The sequence below is a fragment of the Antechinus flavipes genome, chromosome 5 (genome assembly GCF_016432865.1).
Source record: "Antechinus flavipes isolate AdamAnt ecotype Samford, QLD, Australia chromosome 5, AdamAnt_v2, whole genome shotgun sequence".
In the NCBI taxonomy this organism is placed as follows: Eukaryota; Metazoa; Chordata; class Mammalia; order Dasyuromorphia; family Dasyuridae; genus Antechinus; species Antechinus flavipes.
Genome location: NC_067402.1, coordinates 187,453,519 through 187,473,713, shown reverse-complemented (window position 1 = coordinate 187,473,713; position 20,195 = coordinate 187,453,519). Strand labels below are relative to the sequence as shown.

The following is a 20,195-nucleotide window of genomic DNA, read 5'->3' as shown; positions in this document are numbered from 1 at the left end:
TTTGGACTTGGAGTCAAAAATCAAGCTGGAGTCCAGCTATGGTTCAGCAGATGGAAGTATGTGATCATTCCCATTAAAATTACAAGAAATTTAAAGCAGCTTTGGACTTGGAGTCAAAGATCAAGTTGGAGTCCAGCTTACTAGTTGGTAACACACTAGTGTGGTAAATTACACAACTAGTAATGTGATCATAAGGAAAACACTTTCCCTCGCTGAGATTCATTTTCTTCCTTTCTGGGATTAGGATTAGGTTTGTCCATTGAGCATAATTATATATATATATATACTTGCCTACTTCAAGGTATAGCTATGAGGGAAATACTTTGTAAACTTTAAAGCCCCATACAATTAATTATTACCACATAATCATTATAACTATTATTTTTATTGATAGATGAGGCAGGTAGGAGGCATAATGGATAGAGTGCTGCTTCTGGAATCAGCAGAACTTGAATTTTAATCTAGCCTCAGACACTAACTATATGGGTAAATCATTTACAACCTCTCTGTGCCTCAGTTTCCTCAACTATAAAATGGGGACGATAGTAGTACCTACCTCCAGGGCTGTTGTGAAGATCAATAGAGAATATTTGTTTAAAAGTGAACAAACAGACTCTTGGCATATAACAGGTGCTTAATAAATGCTTCCTGTTATTCCTATTATCAGATAAGAAAACATACTCAAAGTGATCTGTCCAAAGTCATATATGGGATTAATGGCAGAATCCGGGGAGCGTCCAGAATCTCTGATCTTCCCCCCTACACGTGCTCTTTCTCCCTCTTCCCACAAAGGGGCGGGGCCATGAGCATTAGCGATACTTTGGGATTTTGGAGGAATTGGGCAATTTTGTGGATTAGAAGGGCTGGTGTTTAGAAGGTTTAAATCCTATGGTGAAATGGACGAGGGGAAAGTGTAGTTGGAGACCTGGGAACCCTGCGAAGTTTCAGCTGGGGCCCTTGACTCCTTGGCTGGGTTAGGGTTAAAAGTCTTTTTTTTTTTATTTTCTTACCTCCCCCGCATCTTACCCCGCCTCCTCTTCAGGCTCTTCCTGTCCTAGCAGCAATTGCGACACCCTGCTTTCTCCCTCCCTCTTCCCTCCTAGCTTTCTCGGCTCCGGCTGCCTGCTTAGGTTCCGACCCTGGTTCCCGCCGGGCTTCTGATACCTGCCGCGGCTCCACTTCTGTCTTCAGGGTCGTGGGCACCTGGCTTAGATCTCCATCTCCAAGAGTCTGGCTCGGGTCTGGGACCTCGGAATCCCGGGCTCCGCTCAGGACTGGCTCCCTCGCTCGCTGCTCCCGCAGCTGCCGCGCTGAGCCCTAATGGGGGAGTGAGAAGCTACAGCCAGGCCGGACATGGGCCACCCCACCCTGCCTGGCCTGGTGCCACTGGTGAGAGATGGAAAGAGAACGGGGCAGTGGTCGGGCTTGGCGGTATGGCTTTTGTACAGCACACTAGGGTGCCAGGCAGAGTTCCTAGGGGGTCAGACCCTGGGTGTCTTGTACCATTCCTGCCGGACCTCCTCCTATCAATGAAAAGAACCCAAATGTAGGTCCTGCGGCAGGTCACCATATTTGTCCCCTACAGGCAGGATCAGAGAATGAAAGGTTTGGGGTTTTGGGGAGAGGGAGAACAGGCCATATGGGAAAAGACAATCAGAGTTTTCGGGGAGAGACAGGTCCTAAGACATTGAAAGGATGTATAACTATAGGTTGTCAGGACAGGGCAGGGGACAGGTTTCATAAGGGGTCGTGGGAGCTTGAAGTCAACTGAGGAAGAGTGTATAGTGGGTGGCAGGGCCAATCTGAAGGGTCATTTTCAACTTTGTTCTGCCTGACAAAAACCCTGGTGAGAGTGGATGAAGAGAAATCTCTGGAGAAAGGAAAAGACAAATGCTAGGGGTGATGGTATGGAGGAGGGGCTGAGCAAAGTGGGCAAGGAGAACAGAATCCTAGAGTAAGGCCTAAAGGGTGGTGGACTGTTTTGAGGTTCTAAGTAACAGAGAATGCTTTTTGAGGGAGGCAGGGGATGTATTGTGGGACTGAGTAAAGTATTCCTGTCTCCTGTTCCAGGCTCATCCTGTCCATTCTTTGACTTGGGAGCCACCCCTAATTTTCACAGGATTCTAAACATTTACTCTAGCCTGGGAGGCTTCTTGGGTTATACCAGTCATCTCCCTGAAATGATCTGGTAGAGTGTGCTACTTTGTATACCACTTATTCCAACCCTCAAATGGCTATAGTTCAGTTTCTCATTCTACAGTCCCATTTGAGGAAGTTGGAAAGTTGCCTTCGTCATTAGAAATGTCCCTTTTCTCTCCCCTCAACCCTGCTGGTTTTAGGCCTCCCTTTCTTCTCTCATTATATAGGTCTTTCTGAAGTCTTCATCTGGATCTTGGCCCTCTTGTAGCCTCCCTATCTTCCTGAAAATTTTGTTCTCTATGTTTTTTAGCCTCTGTCCTGACCATTTCCCCTTTTTCTCTTTCCTTAGCTTCTCAACCATTTCTTCTCCTCCATTTTTTTCTTCTGTTTGTTCAATCTCTTTCCCAATTTGTTTTCTCTCCCTCTTGTCTTTTGCCCTTTGTAATTCATCACTTCTCTTTTCCTCTTCCCATTTAACCCTATATCACATCTCTTCTCTTCTTCTCTCTATCATTTGACTTCTCCTTTCCTCTCTGTTCTTTATGAGGGCTGAATGCTTAAATCAGGAGAGACCAGCCCAATGCAGTCACTTGGTAGGTAGGACACACAAAAAGTGGTTTAGGGTCCTGGCTCTACTACTTACCTTACCTCTGTAGACTTCAGACTCTTCCACCTGTAAAATGGGAGTTGGATCAGATAATCTTTTAAGTTCCTTTCAGCTTAAATTCTGTCACCCTGAGTGCATCATAATTTAGTATACTGTGGGGGCAAAAGAGAAATTGGTAAGAAGGGATTAAGCATCCTATACTTTGAAGAGATGTTTTGAGTTAGGAGACACTAATTGGGAGAGAAGAGGAAGAGGGGAAGATAAGGAAAATGATGTAAGCCATATAGAAGGAAGGGAACAAGCTTGTTTAGTAAGGAGGGCAGTGAGTAGATCAGCTTTCCCATGGTGGAGTACAATTGAGAAATGGAAATGTTCGAGAGATCAGGGAGGAAATGAGGACCTTAAATACAAATCTAGGCAAAGGAGATCAGAATTTACATAAGGCAATAGGAAACCATTAAGTTCTTGGGAAGAAGAATGACCAAATGATTATGATTAAAGTTTTTGAGGAAGATTGTTATTTGTTCTTGAAAAGAACTAAAGATATCAGAGAGATGATGCCATGATATGCAAGTGAGTAATGAAGAACTGTGCAAAGTCACCAACCTCACTTTATCCTCCAGAGCCATCTGGGTCTAGGGGCAAGTTATAGATCAGGATGACTGGAGGTAGTCCTGGAGGTAGTGGGTGACCGATCTTTTTAAGATAAAGTCCTTAACAGGTCTCAGTTTGATTCAGTCATTGCCTATTCTGTGATATGTAGGTCCCAGCTTCTTAAACTGTGGGTCTCAGAATTGAATGTAGGGATTGTGAAATTATGATTTATTATCAGTAAATATTTGATTTGTATATCTGTTTTGTATACCTATATACCCAGTGTCATGTAAAAATTTTAAGAAAAAAGTTTAAGAAGCCCTGATTTAGGCTAGGTAAGAATTGTAGAATCCCTCTTTTATCTATTCTAAAAAAAAGAAAAAAATCCTATGGTGGCCTTCAGGGTTTGGGGCCAGAACAAAAACATTTCCTATTTACATTCACTCTGAGTCAATAAGGGTCCAAACAATGACCAGCTGGGGTTTTGGCCTGGAATCTATTGTTCAAGAAAGAAAAGTTCCTTCCAATCACTGAGCTGTAGATATCTGTTCATTTTCCCTCACTTAGTCAACCAGTAGTTGATCCCTGAGTGAGACGTGAGAATGAATTACTACAGTTGTATGGGGATGAAGGGAGTCGGGAGGAAGACTAGAGGTGAGACGGTGAGGACATGGACTACTGGGGAGACCGGGAGGATGAAGAAGGGGGTGAATGGAGAGGAAGCATTGCCAGGATTTACTAATTGATTTAGATAGAAAGAGCACAGAAGAAAAAAATTTAAACCGCAGGAATCATGAAAATGATGGTTCATGATGATTTCTTGGTAAACATAGAAAATGATGGCTCTGGATTTTGGTAAGATTAAGTGGCAAATATTTGGGAAACATCCAACAGTAGGGGTCTCCAAAGCATCTAGAGCTATGGAACGAGGAAGATGACAAGAACTAGGAGCTGAAGAGATATAGTTCCTTTTCTTTATTTTTTTTTGGTGGCATTTGAGGTTAAGTGACTTGCATACAGAAAGTGAGGTAGAATTTGAATTCGTCTTCCAACTTGACTGTACTCTAATCTACTGCGCCACCTGGTGGTTTCTCCCTTTGATTTTTTTTTTTTTTTTCAATAAGCATTTATTGAGTTCTATGTACAAAAAACATTGTGCAATGTGGTCGATATGGTTCTCAATATCCAGGAACCTACCATTTACGTAGATATGTTATGAAAAGTGCCAAATGAGCATTGTGGACATATTACAAATGGCAAAAGGTCATTGTAACCCAGAAAGGCTGTGGGAGCTCAAGGAAGAAGAAATCATACCCAGAGGGGGTTAGTCAGAGAAGGCTTCATGGAAGAAGTGGGAATTAAGGGTTTTTTGAGATATTGAAATCTGAGACAAGATGAGTTCCACTGGGGCGACTAGGTGGCACAGTGGATGAAGCACCAGCCCTGAAGTCAGGAGGACCTGAGTTCAAATCCAGCCTCAGATACTTAACAATTCCTAGCCGTGTGACCCTGGGCGAGTCACCTAACCCCAACTGCCTTAGCAAAAAATAAAAATTTAAATTAAAAAAAGATCCACTGAATCCCCCAAGAGTCCTGATAATTAGTGAGTTACACTTATAGGTGTTGATTGAGTTAAAAGCTTGAGTACTTTTGGTAAGTGACTTGGGGGAGGAGTAGGAGAAAGGGTGGAAAGAAGGAAGTAGTAGTTGAGAAAGAACTTGTTATGGGGATACTTAGGGTCAAGATTGGGACTTAATACTTGTGCTACAACTTTTCTTCCTCTCTCTGACTCTTGATCCCCACTTACCTTAGCACAGGAAATCACACTGAAAAACCCTCCACAACCGGAAGCTGTGGAGGAGGCAGGGGAGGGGGTGGTTACTGGGCCACCCCCTCAGTGGCCTCCCACTCTCACTCAAGTCCCCGCTTCCTACACTTCCTCTGTTCCTTGGACTGGGACCCAAAGATCCATATCGATTTCTGCTCTGAAGGGCAAATTTAGGGCCACCAACAACTGGCCACAAACATTTATTAAGTGCTTCCCATATGATAAGCACCGAGGCTACAAAAATTAGCCAAAAGAAATTTCTTCCATACCAGTTAAGAACTTACATAATAATAGGGGAAGGCAATACATAAAAGGAAGCTGAGAGGGTGGGGTGGGTTTAGAAGGACCTCTTTAGACCCCGTGGTTGGTCAAGTCCAGGGAGTCATTAACACAGCAAGGAGGAGAATTTGAGTTTGAGGTTGTTTAATTGTAGGATAATAGATCTGGAAAGAGAAAACAATGTTGTGTAAGATGGCTGACTTAAATAGTGGCTTTTTTTTTTAAAATATTTGTATGGAGTTTCATAATCTAGATCAATGCCATAATTTTATAAATGAATAAACTAAATCCTATGTTTATATAACATGTTCAAGTTCACATTCTCTCTCTCTCTCTCTCTCTCTCTCTCTCTCTCTTCTCTCTCTTTTTTTTTCTTTTGTTTACCTGTGTGACCATTTTGTTACATGTAAATCAAGGGGATTGGACTAAATAGTTTTCCAGGTCTGTCTGGCAGCTGTATTTCTCTAAGGAGTGGGATTAATCGGAATTTAGCTGAAAGAGGATTACTCAACTGGGAAGAAGATGTAGAGGGGGGTCTCAGTGGGAAGATGTTAAGGGTTATTATGGGAAATAATGAACTGAAGGGCAGGGGGATGGACCGTGACCTGATAGAAAGGAAGTGGAGATCAGGGGATATTTCCCTTTGGGATAGATTGGCAAAGGGGAGTTGAAGTTTCTTGGAATTTGTGGGCTAAACAGCATTGGGGATTATTAACAGACTTTTTTTGGTTGAGGGGGGATGTGAAGAGGGGGACCTTGCATGTGAATGCAAGGAATGGGCAGGCATGTGATAGAGGAAGGGGGTGGTGGTACATCCCTGCTGCTGTCTTATCCCTTTCTCCATGTTTCTGGTGAGTCATGACCCCTTCATGACTAGGGAAGCTGCCTGTTCTCCCTCCCACCTTCTGGCCTGAGTCACTGAGGCGGAGTTGCTGGGAAGAGATTTCCCTTTCCCGGAGTTGGATTAACTCCTTAGGCGCTAGAGTAGGAAGAAATATGAACCACAAGACTATCTGTTTCTCATTCCTGGAGTTTAATACTCAAAAGCCCAAGGCAGAATTCTTCTGGAAAAAACCTTCTTCTTAGGATAGAATGGGAGTTTAGGTTTCTGGATTCTGGTTTTGTTGTACAATCATGATACACCCATTTCCTAGGTTCCACTCTTCAGGAAAAAAAAAAAAATCACTCACAGTCCTTAGGGTTGCGAAAATTCTTCCCCATAACCAACTTATACCTTTATCACGGTGATTTAAAACTCTTGCTGTATTTTCAAAGGAAAAGAATGCTGGAATTGATGTGGCTGCTATATTATTGTGCTTGTGTTTGAGAACTGGCTTCCTCAATAGTCCTGTACTTGAAGCTTCTGGCTATGTATAAGATAATGAACTCAGTTTATCCACTGCAGTGTTATATGGGGCAGCTAGGTGACTCAGTGGATAGAGTCATATTCCTGAGTTCTAATCCAGCTTCAGACAGTTATTAATTGTGTGATCCTAAGCAAGTCACTTAACTGTTAACCTCAGTTTCTCCATCTGCAAATTGAGCTTGAGAAGAAAATGGCAAACGTCTCCAGTATCTCAATCAAGAAAACACTCAAATGAGGTTGCAGAGAGTTGGACATGACTGAAATGACTCCACAACATCGCAGTATTTTAAGCAGTCCAAATGGTTTATGCATTTGCCTTCTTTAGAGCTACAAAAGGGCAATAGATCCGGAGACTTGACTTATCCACCAGGTGGTGCCATATTCAAACTACCAGCCCAGAAGTATTGGAGTCTGTTGAGGGGTGAGGATACCCTAACAGCGATGGGGGTCCCCAGTTCCGTGCTATAGATTTTGCGGAAGCTTTCTGGCAAAATGACTTTATTTCACTGAGAAACTCTCTCTCAGTGGGCCTCTTCCTGAGTAGGAAGATAGCGACGTTTGGGATACAGAGTCTTGTTTTTTATTTCTTCATGAGCTCCACTATGTTTGGGGCTAGGGAGCGATTAAGGGCTAATTTCCAAATCAATAAGGGTGGTGATTGTTTCCCAACCAAAGTGATTCCCAGATCGATTCTAGGTGGGAGTTTCCCGTGGGAACCAGGTAGGAGGGTGGGGAAGGGTTGAGATTCAGGTGGAATCTCAAGGAATTTCCCAGGCCAGGTGGCCCACCCTCCACAAAAATCAGGGGACAGAGTCTTATTACATCAAGTTTATGGTACTCATTCGTGAGTGCCTCTTTATACCAGAGTCACACAGCTGGGTGAATTAAGACTCATATTAGCTGGATTTTGAAGTTAATGAATGGGATTGACATCCAATATTTCTCAGGAAGTCTATTGCTCCCTTCCATTTTGGCTTTCTTCTCCCTGCTAAATAACCCCTTTCGTTCATAGAAACACACTGCCAACATTGAGGTCACCTAATTTACTGGAGATAGTAAAAATGCAAGAAAAACAAGTGTTTCTAACATGAAGCCTTCAGTGCAACTGTCTCCTGCTGCTCCCTGTTCTTGGTGCAGCTTAGGGTTTTTGATCCTCACTCATCTACAATTCATAGAAAAGAAATAAGGATAGACATGAGAGAATCATGTCTAACTCTCCATAATCTCATTTTGGGGTTTTGTTTACAAAGATACTAGAAATGGTTTGCCATTTCCTTCTCAAGCTCATTTTAAAGATGGAGAAACTGTAGTTAATAGGGTTAAGTGACTTGCTCAGGATCACATAAGTAGCAATTGTTTGAAGCTGGATTTGAACTCAGGAATATGACTCTTTCTGAAGCATACGTGTCCATTGACTACAGAATGTAAGCATGGAGGGCAAGGGCAGTCAGGAAGTGACTGGTTGCTACATGGGCCTTCATAGTAGCTGGTAGTTTCCTGTTTTTTGGGGTCGTCCACTAATCTTGGTCTTAACTTCTTATGTCTGGCCTGCTATCAGCACTGGTCTCAGGACTGGTACGGAATTAGCCACAGTCCAGTTTCAGATTTTCTACTGTGAATCCCAATCACCACAGATAGCAATGTGGGTCTCGTGGCAAACGGTAACCCAGATAGCCGACTGTTAAAGTTCACTGGTCTTAGTTGTGTCACATGCAGGGATCCTTAGTCTGATTGTAGGCTTATTATTTATAAAATGCTTAACAGAGTGCCTGGAACATAGTAGGTGCTAACACATTTCTTTCCCATCTTCCTTGATTTGCAAAACTCTTTTGAGTGCAAAGAATAGGAAGGAGAGAAAACCCATTTCTGGACACATGTATTTAATTCTTCCTTTCTTCCTATCACATGATTTCCTTCTGAGGTAGAATCCCCTCTACATCTTCCTCCAGGACTTCTTACCTACTTGGAGTGCTCTCTCTCTTAAAATTTAGTAGGGGGAAATGGCATAGTGATTCAACAATGTCCCACTAGTCCTGAAGTCATTGTGCTACGGAGGTCTCAGTAAATGATAATTTGGAATAGCTAAAGGCCCAGGGTATATTTATCTGAAAGAGATGATTTTTGATTTAGCTGTTACTCAGCTGAGGGAGCCTGGATTCCTCTTTGTATTTTTTCTGATATGATTATAATAGGGGTACATCGAGTTCACATAATGAAGTTCTCCAGGATGGCTTCCCTCATGGGAGGGAGATGCTGTTTATTAGGAGAAGCTCTAGCACACATTTTGAGAGTTTAGAGAGATGAAGGACTGGAGCTCATGAAGAACAAAATGGCAACCCCGTTGGAGGTATATTTGCTCTGATCCTGACCCTGGCATGCCAGTTGCTTTTGCAGATGACAGAGATGATCTCATAGATTGCCAGCCTTCCCCTGTCTCTGTAAGGGTGGATGGCATCTTCTGCTGTATAACCTGTTCCAATGTGGCTTCCTGCTAAAAGCAGTCCAGGAACATACCTTGCTTTTCTTTCCATGTGCGTCTTCTCTTCTTTTTCCAAAATAATCAGTGAGTCCTGGAAAAGTCCTGAGATTCTAACTCCTGGAGCTTTCTGTAATGAGCTCCCTTGCCTTGGAGATTATGGGAATTTAAAGTTCCACTTGGAGAGCTCCTTTATGAGCACGTGATATACTGGTACCATTGATGTATATACCACCAGCTCATAGTCCTGATCTCTCCAGAAGTTAAAATACTTTGAGGACTTGTCTTTCTACATAAAGAGGGATGAGAGATTGTACTCTCTGAATTGCAAATGGAAAAACGGATATTTCTAGAGAATAAGGAGCTTATCTGTGGTCATACAATCTAGTTGGAGATCTAGGAACTCAAGGGACCTGTTTTAGCATTATGATAGTGAACCAGGGATAAATAATCCAAGCACACAGCCCAGAAAGAGGTTATGAAGTGTATCTCCCAATTTGGAGACAAAACATAAAAATCATGGTTTAGGAACTTATCTCTTTGAGGTTATTCAGTCGAATTTCATTCATCCTCGAAATTCATTCACTTGAATTTCATTCAATCTAAGGTCAGATCTGTTTATGACCTTTCTGATCCATATGCCTTTTCCCATTCTTTCATTTATCTAATCTGTGTATTATCACCCAGCTCCTGACCCATGTACTTCTGGCTCCCTATATACTTTTTCACTCTAGTCTTGGGATGACGTGCAAGAGTAGGTATATGAGTATTCTAGTTCTTGGCATTTGCCTTGGAACATTAAAAAAACTAACCACTAACTCTCCCTCTTCTCCCCCCACCAAAAAACAACAACAACAACAACAATCCAACCTCCAAACCCTGATTGGATTTCCTGCCCAATCTCAGTCTTTTTTCTTTGTCTTCTCAGTCTTCTTTTCAGGGCTGTTCATTGGAAAGAAACGTAATTAAGAAGGAAAACAAATTAGGACAGCTGAACTCAGTTTGAGGAGAAAGATGGAATGTAGGCAAAGCATAAAATGTAATAGTTATCTTTAAGCCAATTGCTATTAATAGTGAAGAGACAAGTAAGAATTGGTGAAATAATTAAAGAAGGAAGGCTTCCTGGAGGAAGTAAGTAAAGTTAGATCTAAAAAGATGGATGAGATCTGGATAGAATCAAGGTCTCTCAAGTTGCTGTGCCTTCATTATCTTTTCCCTGATGGGTTATTTTTTCTGTCTGATTTTTCTTCAGGTGGCCCTGGCCCTGATAGTGGAACTGTACCTTCCTGTGGTTCCTGCGATGTCTACTCATAAGAGGCATCAAGAAAAGAGAGATACTGAGTGTCCCCAGGGGAAATATAAGCATCCCACAAATGAATCTATCTGTTGTCTCAAATGTCACAAAGGTATAAAGTGGTGATAGTAGTGGGTTCTTCCCCATTTTTTGGTAAAAATAAATTTTTGTTAGTAAATCTTGCTTATATCATTTACATGTTCTTAAAATATTTTTAATCACCTACATATTCCTTTCTTCTCCAATCTTTTTTTTTTTTTTTACAATTGAATAAAAACAAGTTCAGCAAAGTTAACCAATGTATTTAAAAAAAGTCTCATATTATATGTAGCATTCAATACTCCAAAGCCCAACGCTAATACAAAGAATTGAGAAGTACCTTCTCTTGAGCTCTTTTTTGGGGACCAAATGTGGTCATTACCTAGGTGCTTTTCCTAAAGACATCTTGCCCTTCCATACTCAAGATTTCCCTAATGTAATGATTTCTCCAGGCTTCAATTCTCTGGTTTCTCTTCAAGATGGATCCTCATTTGCCTTGGCTTTGTCTTTAAGCCAATTGCTATTAATAGTGAAGAGACAAGTAAGAATTGGTTAGGATAGGCATTCTCCCCAATCCAGTTTACCCTGTTGCTCTATCTCTCATGCCCCATTGACCCATTTGGTCTAACTCTAAGTCTAACTCTCTGTCTTACTGTAGGGACTTACTTGAAAGCTAATTGTGGTGGTCCAGATCTTGCGCCTCGCTGTGAGACTTGTGAAGCAGGCACATACACAGAGATAGAGAACTACTCAGAAGTGTGCCATCGCTGTTCTGTCTGCAGAAAAGGTGAGTCTTGGGAGGCAGAGGGAGCCCCTTAGCAGGGAAATGTTATAAATGGTGTCCTCAGGTAAGACTGGTTAGAGGGTGGAGAGCAGTGAGTGGATGTTTGTGTGGTGGAAACCTAATCTGTATGTATGTATTAAATATATATAAATATGACATATTATATGTATAAATATATTTACACATTATATATATATGTATATATATATTATGTAATATATAAAAATGTAAATAAATATATATATATATATATATATACACACATACCCTTTTTGGAGGATGTGGAATGATGATATAAAAGAAGATAGAGTTAATTTTTAAAGAGGTTTGTCATCTTTTCCAAACAGAGATGGGTCAGATACTGAAGAAAAACTGCACAGTCTCATCAAACACAGTGTGTGGATGCAAGGAGAACCAATATCAACAACATCAAGGGGAAGATAAGGCATTCTTTAGATGTGTCAACTGCAACCCATGTCTCAATGGCACAATACGACATCCATGTGAGCATGCCATTCTCCAGATCCTCACAATTTCTGCTGCCTATAAGTTTCTCTTCTAACTTTCTATAATAATCATTTTAATTTCCCCACTAACAATTCCCTTTTTTCTTTTTGTTGAATGAATATTATCCCCTCCCATCCCCCCATTCCTAAAGAGGTCTCTATAGATCATTTCCCAAAGGCCTTTTCAACTACCCAGACAGTACATCACTACTTCCTCCTCTCCCTCCCTCCCCTTTCATCCTATCTTGAGAGTTCATCTTAATACATTACCTTTCCCCACAGGTCAGGAGAAACAGGATACTGTGTGTGTCTGTAATACAGATTTCTTTTGGTATAATCACAAATGCATCCATTGTAATGAGTGAGTATTTCTTGTCAGTCCTGGGGGTGAGAACTGGGTATTGAGGCTGGGAAGGAAGAGAATGGTTAGGGAAGCTCCTGGAAGGAATGCTGGAAATATTCATGGGAGGTGGGAGGGTACCACACATCCCACTGGCTCTTTGCTTCTAAAGACCAGAAGGCTCACTTCTCCACTTTTCATCTTCATATTGAGGTCCCATGTCCAAGCTCTAAAGTGACATTTCTTTTTATCATTAAGGCCTTTCAGGCAAACTATCCTTTCCATTTTTAATTTGTCATGCATTCTAGGAGTCCTAAATCCAGTTCTCGTCATCTCAGAATTATATCTTTTGTACAGTCATTTCTTTGTGACCTCATTTGAGGTTTTCTCAACAAAGATATTAGACTAGTTTTCCATTTCCTTCTTCAGTTCATTTTAGAAAACTGAGGCAAGCAGGATGAAGTAACTTGCTCAGGGTCACACAGCTAGGAAGTGTCTGTGACTTGATTTGAACTCAAGAAGATGGGTTTTACTGTCTTGAGGCCTGATACTCTATCCACTGCATCACCTAGCTTCCCAGGACTATGTTTAGGAATGATCAAATATGTGACTGACTGGACTGTACCATACTTCCCAATTTCATTTCTCAATCTCCCAATCTCACTAGCTTTTACTCTGTCCTCAAAACTGAAATACATTTTGGAAATAAGGCATTTAATAATGATAATTTAAGGTAGGGAATTAGGCCTGGCCTACCTGTGATAGTACCCCATTTATTGTGGCTGTGATGGTTCCATCATTTTGAGGATGGGAGGCCTGTGAAATGAACTCGATTTATTCTTTGGACCATGTGCAGAATTCTAGTTGTTGCTATCAGGTGAGCATTCTTCCTCCCCCCCACTCCCAGCCTCTTATAGTTTTAGTACTAGAAGACAAAGAATCCAACCTGTTTTTAGATAAAAATTAAAATGTTACTTTATGACTGAAAAAAAGTCAATTCAATTCCAAAGATAAAGTAGAATTTAAAAAATGCAAAAAAATAATCTTGTGATTTGATTGTGATAAAGGCTCTTTCTTATCCATTGTTTTACGTAAAGTCATTGTTCAGTTGTTTTTAAGTATAGTTATCTCTTCCACATCCTCTTGTTAGGAGTTTGGGGATAGGGACTTCGTGACATCCTCCCCACCCCACACTCCTTGCAATTTGAGTAAAAATTTCTGGCCCTCCCTTCATATCAGAGAAAAAGTCTGATTTCCTCTTTTTTCTTTTATAGGGTGTTTATATTACTTTATTGTAAAACTTGGGTTAAGTATTTGGTCATGGGTTCTGTGTCATTTGCTGGCCTTTGAATGTTGGCTGTAACTTCCACAAAACTTCCCAAAAATTCCCATTTAATTTCTTATGCTACTAGTGAAATATCAAAACTACATTGGGGAAAGTTGAGATATGGAAGGGATAACTGTACAGTGTTAGTGTTTAAAGACTATATGAACAAAACTTTGCAACATACTCGTTACTAAGAGCTGCCCACCATTTGCTCCCCCCATCTCCCCAGCCCTATTTTCCTTCATGCACTCCTAGCCAAATTGGGCTACTTGTCCTTCTCCAGACTCAACATTTTACCTTCTGCCTTTGTCCTTTCACATGTGCTCTCTCCTCTGGCTGAAATGACTCCCTCTTCACTAATGCCTTTCTCAGGTTCATTTGGGGCCTCTGCTCAGGTACCATCTCCTTATGAAGCCTTTTCTGATTCCCCTTGGGATATTAGTGTTCTCCCCGCTTTAAACTAGTCTTAAAACTCTTGTTCTGATCTTGTCTTTGCTCTCTTTCCTCTTTCCTCTGTATTATGCTCATCTGTATACATGTTACTTCTCCAGTAAAGAAGGTTAGCTCCTTGGGAACTGAGACTTTTTGTCTTTATGCCATACATTTGGTGAATGCTTACTAAAATATTTGTTGAATTCAAGCAAAGTTCCTCACAGGAGTATTTGAGCAGTCTTTTATATAGAAAATAATCTTTTCTGACCATTTGCTAATTATATTAATACTACTATTAGTAATTATATAATTACCCACCTTTGATTGGTGTTTGGTGAAAGTCAATATTTATAACATATAAATTTATCCACTCAGAATAATTCAATTAAATTTCCATCTTTACATGATTTATCTCACATTCTACTTTGGGGCATTTTTACTTGGTGATCTGCAAAATCCTTGCTGGGGAACACTCCTACACAACAATTTTAGTACCCTGGACTCCTGCACATTTTTCCCTACCTGTTCAACAGGTCTAGTCTCTTCTGGTTCCCAAGCCTCTGCAAGAGAATTTCAGTCTGTGGTATCCCTAAGGGCAAGAGCATTAGGCTTTGGAGTTAGGAGATCATGTTCTAGTTCTGGCTCCGGTACTCACTAGCAATGTGGCCTGGATTTAGTTACATAAATAATAATACATTATTATGTATATCATACAATAATATATGTGATGAAGAAAACATTTGATAAATCTTAAAATACTACATAAATGTAAAGAATATTCTCATAGACTCATTATCAAACTGTTACAATCTTTCTTTGTAATCCTTGTCAATTCTCACCTCCTCTAGGAAGTTTTTCTAAACTAACTGGACTCAGTTCTAGCTACTTTAAAACATTCCAAAAGCACTCACATATAAAAAAAGCTTTCTACCCAGAGGCTCTATAGTAAATGTTTAACAATAGATTACCAAGACACACTTTTAAGTCTAATCGCTATTGTTAACTGTATAATCCATTACTTTCTTAAATATAAACCAACAATAAAAATATAAACTATCAAAAATAAAACTGATTTGTAGTGTTTTAAGATTTCTGAGGAATACTTAGTGAAATATAACTTTATACCAACTGTTTGCATTTTTAATTATATTTGTTTCTATTGTGTTTTCTATGAATGTATATTTGCTTTATTTTCTGTTAGGCTCTAAATTAAAGAAAGGCTAGGACAAAGATTGTTTGATTCTAGGCAAGTCTCTTAATGTTTCCATATCTGTTTCTTCATCAATAGAGTTGCATCAAAAGGTTATAGGGTTGTAGCTTTAGAGATAAAAGGGAGCTTAGAAATCACCTAGTTTAGAGGTTTCAGACTCAGAAACCAGGGCCATTCAAGTGTACATAAGGATCCCTATGAGCCACATATTAGAAAATAACATATTAATATTATCTGTGTTTGGTGCAAATCATGCAGATATATTATAAATGTACACACAAATATATACATATATGTATATGCATACATATATATGTATATATACCTATATGCATAGGTATATATTTTATGAGCAGCTGGTGATACAGTGAATAAAGTGCCAGGCAAGAAGTCAGAAAGACCTGCCTCAGATATATGCTAGATGTGTGATCCTGGGCAAGTCATTTAACACTGTTTGTTTCAGTTTCCTCATCTAAAAAATGAGCTGGGAAGGAAATGGCAAACCACTCCAGTATCTTTGCCAAGAAAATCCCAAATGGGGTCACGAAGAGTTAGATATGACTGAAAAATTACTAAACAATTGCATTTTTTATTTTAATATTTTCCAATTACATTTTAATCTGATTTGGGCTATGTTTTAGAATGTTGTGGACTGCTGATAATGTGTTTGATACCTCTGATCTAGTCCAATTCCCAGGTCCCAGGGAGATTTAAAGTCTTACTCATCCCTTTCACTTCTAAAATTCTTAGATTCTGAATTTTATTTCTCTATATTTTCCAGTAATGTATAATGCAAGCCAAATGCCATTATGCTGAATAAAATAACAATGAAAATTTCTGTATGCCAAGATTTCTAAGACCCCATCAAAAGCCTGTTTTGTTGAGTTTTTAAAAATACATTTAGTATATTAAAATGTATTTGAATCAAAATAACCAGAATTGTTCAAAGCTGTTTGAAAATTATTTCTTGAAACATTATTCAACCAAATTCCAAATAAAAGTTATATGAACAACATTTTGGAATTTTTTTTAGAAGAGATGACCTTATATTTGACCTTAATAGGAGGTCATGTTTTTATATTGCTCTAATGTTTTTTTATGTTACTTTAAACTTTGCAAAGTAATTTACATTATTATCTCAGTTGATCTTAACAACCCTGGAAGGTATTTATTACACAGGAGGACACTGAAGTCAAAGAACTCCAGTGATCTCTGTTAAGGAAACAGAATTTAAATGCAGGTCTTGTTGCTTCCAAGTCCACTAGTCGTTCTATCATACCATGCTACTTCTTCCTGAGACTTTAGATACATGTGCCTTCCATCAGTCATGGTGACTGACTGATTTATATTTGGCCAGAACTATTTACTCATTTCTTTCTTCTACTTCAGATGTGTGCCGGAGAAAAACTGTAGAGATTCCTGTCCCTTAACGAGTGTTAACCCAAAAGAAACAGGTGAGACTTAATCAACTAGGGTATATAGGATGCTCTCTTACTCATTTTCCTCCAGCCATGTTCCCTCCATCCATAATTTCCCCTCTATTTTTCCCTGATTCCTCCCCTCCCTCCCCAGTTCACTTATTCAGACTTTCTTTGTCCCTAGTTCCAGTGTTGATGTATTTGGTGATCTTTTTGGGGTTTTGTTGCCTCTCTCTCATCTTTGTGGTCCTCATCTGCCATTATCCACGATGGAGGTCCAAACTGTACGTAATTGGTGAGTAGAGCCTTGGGATGATATTTGGTTAGGATAAGAAATAAGAAATCTTATGGGATGGGCTGTTGGGTAATTGGCAATGATTTCCCTTGTATATAGCTTTATGGTTGACATAACTTCTCGCCCAACATCTGCCAAGTAGGTAGAGCAAGCAGTATTATTTCTGTTTTATAGCTGAAAGAACTCAGGCTGCGGGGGGAAGTTGATCAGCTTGCTGAGGGTTACCACATAGCTGGAGTCACGGGGTCATAGATTTAAAGCTGGAGGAAGATTAGAGGTCATCTTGTCCAACCCCCACATTTTAAAGATGAGGAAACTGAGGTCCCAGACAAGGGAAGCGTTAAGAAGTGTACATCTGCAGCAAAATAACTGTATGGAGATGTATACATATATTGTATTTAACTTATACTTTAACATAGTTAACATGTGTTGGTCAACCTGCTATCTGGGGGAAGGGGTGGGAAGAAGGAGGGAAAAAGTTGGAACAAAAGGTTTTGCAATTGTCAATGCTGAAAAATTACCCATGCCTATAACTTGTAAATTAAAAGCTATAAGAAAAAAAGAAAAAAAAAAGTGTACATCTGGGACGCGGAGACTTCTGCTGAGTCAGGAGTTCCCTTCAGTCCGTGAGAAAGCACACAACCTCTGTTGCGTGTCACCGCAGATCCCTAATGTAATGAGGCTGTTCGTTGAAGGGCGGGGCGTGGGGTAGAGAAGGGAAAGGGAAGGCACGAATGGGGAAGTGAAAATTGTGTTTTTGTTTCTGCTTTTTCAGTCTGTGGCAGGCAGTCTCCTCCTGTAAAAGAGGTAATGATGACACTATATATGGGACCCCCTTTAGCTCCGCCTCTCCCTTAGTGGGGGTCTCTGACTAAACTCTATCCCCCCAACATCTCCCTGAATCTCTAACCCCTAAATCTCTTCTACCTTCTCTCCCTTCCTCGGGACTCCCCTAATCGCTCATCTTCCCTTCTTTCTCACTCCCCTCTATCCACAAACAGCCCTCGGGCTCGGGGATAGGGACTTGCCTTTAGATGCCCCAAGGGAGGGATACAGAGATACGCTCCCCCGCCCTTCCGGATTGGGGGCGTGGCTCCGGAGTGACCCCTCCCCTTTATTTTCCAGGAAGAAAAGGAGCGGCCTCTGGTTTCACCCCCTACCTTGGACTCCACTCCTACCCCGACCCCGGCCTTCATCAGTACTCCCGCCCCTGCCCCCACCTCCTCCTCCATCTCCTCCCAGGTCCCTACCTTCTCCTCCTCCCAATCCGCAAGCAATTGGTCGACTTTGTACGGTGGACAACCAATCGTGGCGTTGGCCCCGCCCCACCAGCAGGCCGAGCCCATCATCCCCCGCCCCAACATTCCATCAGACTACGTCACGCCAGACGTCACCACCCTACACCTTGACAGTGAGTTCTCGGCGCGTTCCGCTTGCCCTCGGAGGCACCTCGCTCTCCTCAGGATCGGAAAGAAATGCGCTTGCGCAAAATATTGTTCGGCAAAGGGAAAGGTTGGGTGGTCTGTGGGGCGATCTGGAGGACGGATGGGTGAGAAGGGTGGCTAGCGTGCTGAGTAGGAGTTAGGGAGACTTGCGAGTTTTGTGATCCTAAACGAATGACTTTGCCCCTCTGTGCCCCAGTTACCCCATCTGCAAAATGGGGAAAACGATAATCTCCATTTATTACTGTTCCTATTTGCTGTTATCTAATAAGAGATTTTATGACTTTTCTTAATATTTGCTATTATTAGTAGCACCCGTCTAGTTGCTTTTAGGATAAAACGAAATAATGTTGGTAAAGCCCCTTTTGAACCTTAAAAATGCTTTTTGAATTTTATTTTATAGAATTTTATTTTGGGAACTTGTTATTTTAAGAAGAAATTGAGATTCAGAGGGGATATAGTTTGTTTGCTCAGGATCACAAAAGTCGGGAGTAGGTCAGTCCACTAAATATTAAGTGTCTGCTATGTGCCAGGCACTGTGCTAAGCAATTGGGGTGCAGTTTAATAAAAAGGACCTCAAGAAGGTTGCAGTGTAAAGGGAAAAGAGTGGGAAACTTCAGAGGGAAGAATCAAATACTGGTTAAGCACTTACTATGTGCAAAGCATTGGCTTGAACTCTGAAGATATAAAAATGCAAAGGAAGTCATGTTTGAATGGGGGGGTTTCAGCTGCAAGCCAGGCTTTCCATGCCCTGTCCCTTCATATGTGCTTCCCTCCTTCCCACAGAGCCAGCCATGCTCTATGCAGTGGTAAAGGAAGTGCCCCCCTCCCGCTGGAAGGAGTTCATCCGTCGTTTGGGACTGGGTGAGCACGAAATTGAACTCATCGAGATGCAGAACAGCCGCTGCCTGCGAGAAGCGCACTACAGCATGCTGGCAGCGTGGCAGGAGACCGTCCCTCGGCACCGCGCCACTCTGGATGTAGTGGCCCAGGTGCTCAATGACATGGACTTATGTGGCTGCCTGCAAAACATCCAGGAGGCCTGGAGGCAGGGCAGCCCCTCCGCACATTTGTCCGCTCTCCCTAGGTGAAGCTGTACCAAGTACAGCTTTCCCTTTTTGGGACCTTCACATATGAAGGTCCAAGTCCCTAAGATTTATTTCTCTTCTGGAGAAGGGCTGAGAGGAGCCACGGGGCAGGCTGGATGGACAACTCTGAAAACACCATGCACCTATCCAAGTGGTCAGGCTTGGGGGCTTTTAGCTCAGTATTTATTTGGTGCTATATGCTGTCAGTTGTGTACCAGTTCAGTGTACCCTGACTTTCTCAGCCATTTGCACACTATGTGAATGTAGAAAAGAGAAGAAGCACTTACTTAAGTAGAGTATTTTTTTTACTGAACCGTCTGTATTGTCTCGGTGGGTTTGGGGATTCTTGAGGTTGTGTTTGAGAATGTCACTAAAACATGGTGGTCTTGTGCTTGGACTGAATGAATGTAACATGAGCACAGACTACAGAGAACTATACCAGGTCCTCTGGCTTAGTCACTGCTTCTCTGTACATGGTAAACCAGCAATCTTTGTAACAGTTTTTTTACACTAATGTAAACCCAGCATCATTTTTTCCTCCTTATGGTACCTCACGTGGTTTCCTCTCAGCTTAGGGGAATGGAAGTCAAATACTGGGCCTCATAAGAGCTACAATGTTAGGGCAGATCTTTCTTTTTGTAAATAGTGTACACTAAAACTTTTGGAATTAAAGCTCTACATCATTTAGCAAATGGATTACATTTCTTGGGCGGGAGGGCTTTGGGAGTGAG

At 41.2% G+C, this 20,195-nt stretch overlaps 1 protein-coding gene across 1 annotated transcript; it reads left to right on the top strand.

Moving 5' to 3' along the window:
* The first annotated feature begins 1,042 nt into the window (after nucleotides 1–1,042).
* On the top strand, nucleotides 1,043–20,156 carry TNFRSF1A (TNF receptor superfamily member 1A). The gene is made up of 10 exons (XM_051962847.1): nucleotides 1,043–1,389; nucleotides 10,542–10,695; nucleotides 11,281–11,409; nucleotides 11,754–11,909; nucleotides 12,195–12,273; nucleotides 16,611–16,675; nucleotides 16,824–16,934; nucleotides 17,710–17,741; nucleotides 18,060–18,345; nucleotides 19,163–20,156. The coding sequence occupies exons 1-10, from the start codon at nucleotides 1,354–1,356 to the stop codon at nucleotides 19,465–19,467; spliced, it is 1,353 nt and encodes a 450-aa protein (XP_051818807.1). The 5' UTR covers nucleotides 1,043–1,353; the 3' UTR covers nucleotides 19,468–20,156.
* Nucleotides 20,157–20,195: the final 39 nt, after the last annotated feature.

Excerpts from the sequence above, each read along its gene's own strand:
- TNFRSF1A (XM_051962847.1), top strand. The coding sequence starts at position 1,354 with ATGGGCCACCCCACCCTGCCTGGCCTGGTGCCACTG. Across the intron at positions 1,390-10,541 it reads TGCCTGGCCTGGTGCCACTG|GTGGCCCTGGCCCTGATAGT; the intron begins GTGAGAGATGGA and ends ATTTTTCTTCAG. Across the intron at positions 11,410-11,753 it reads CTGTTCTGTCTGCAGAAAAG|AGATGGGTCAGATACTGAAG; the intron begins GTGAGTCTTGGG and ends TTTTCCAAACAG.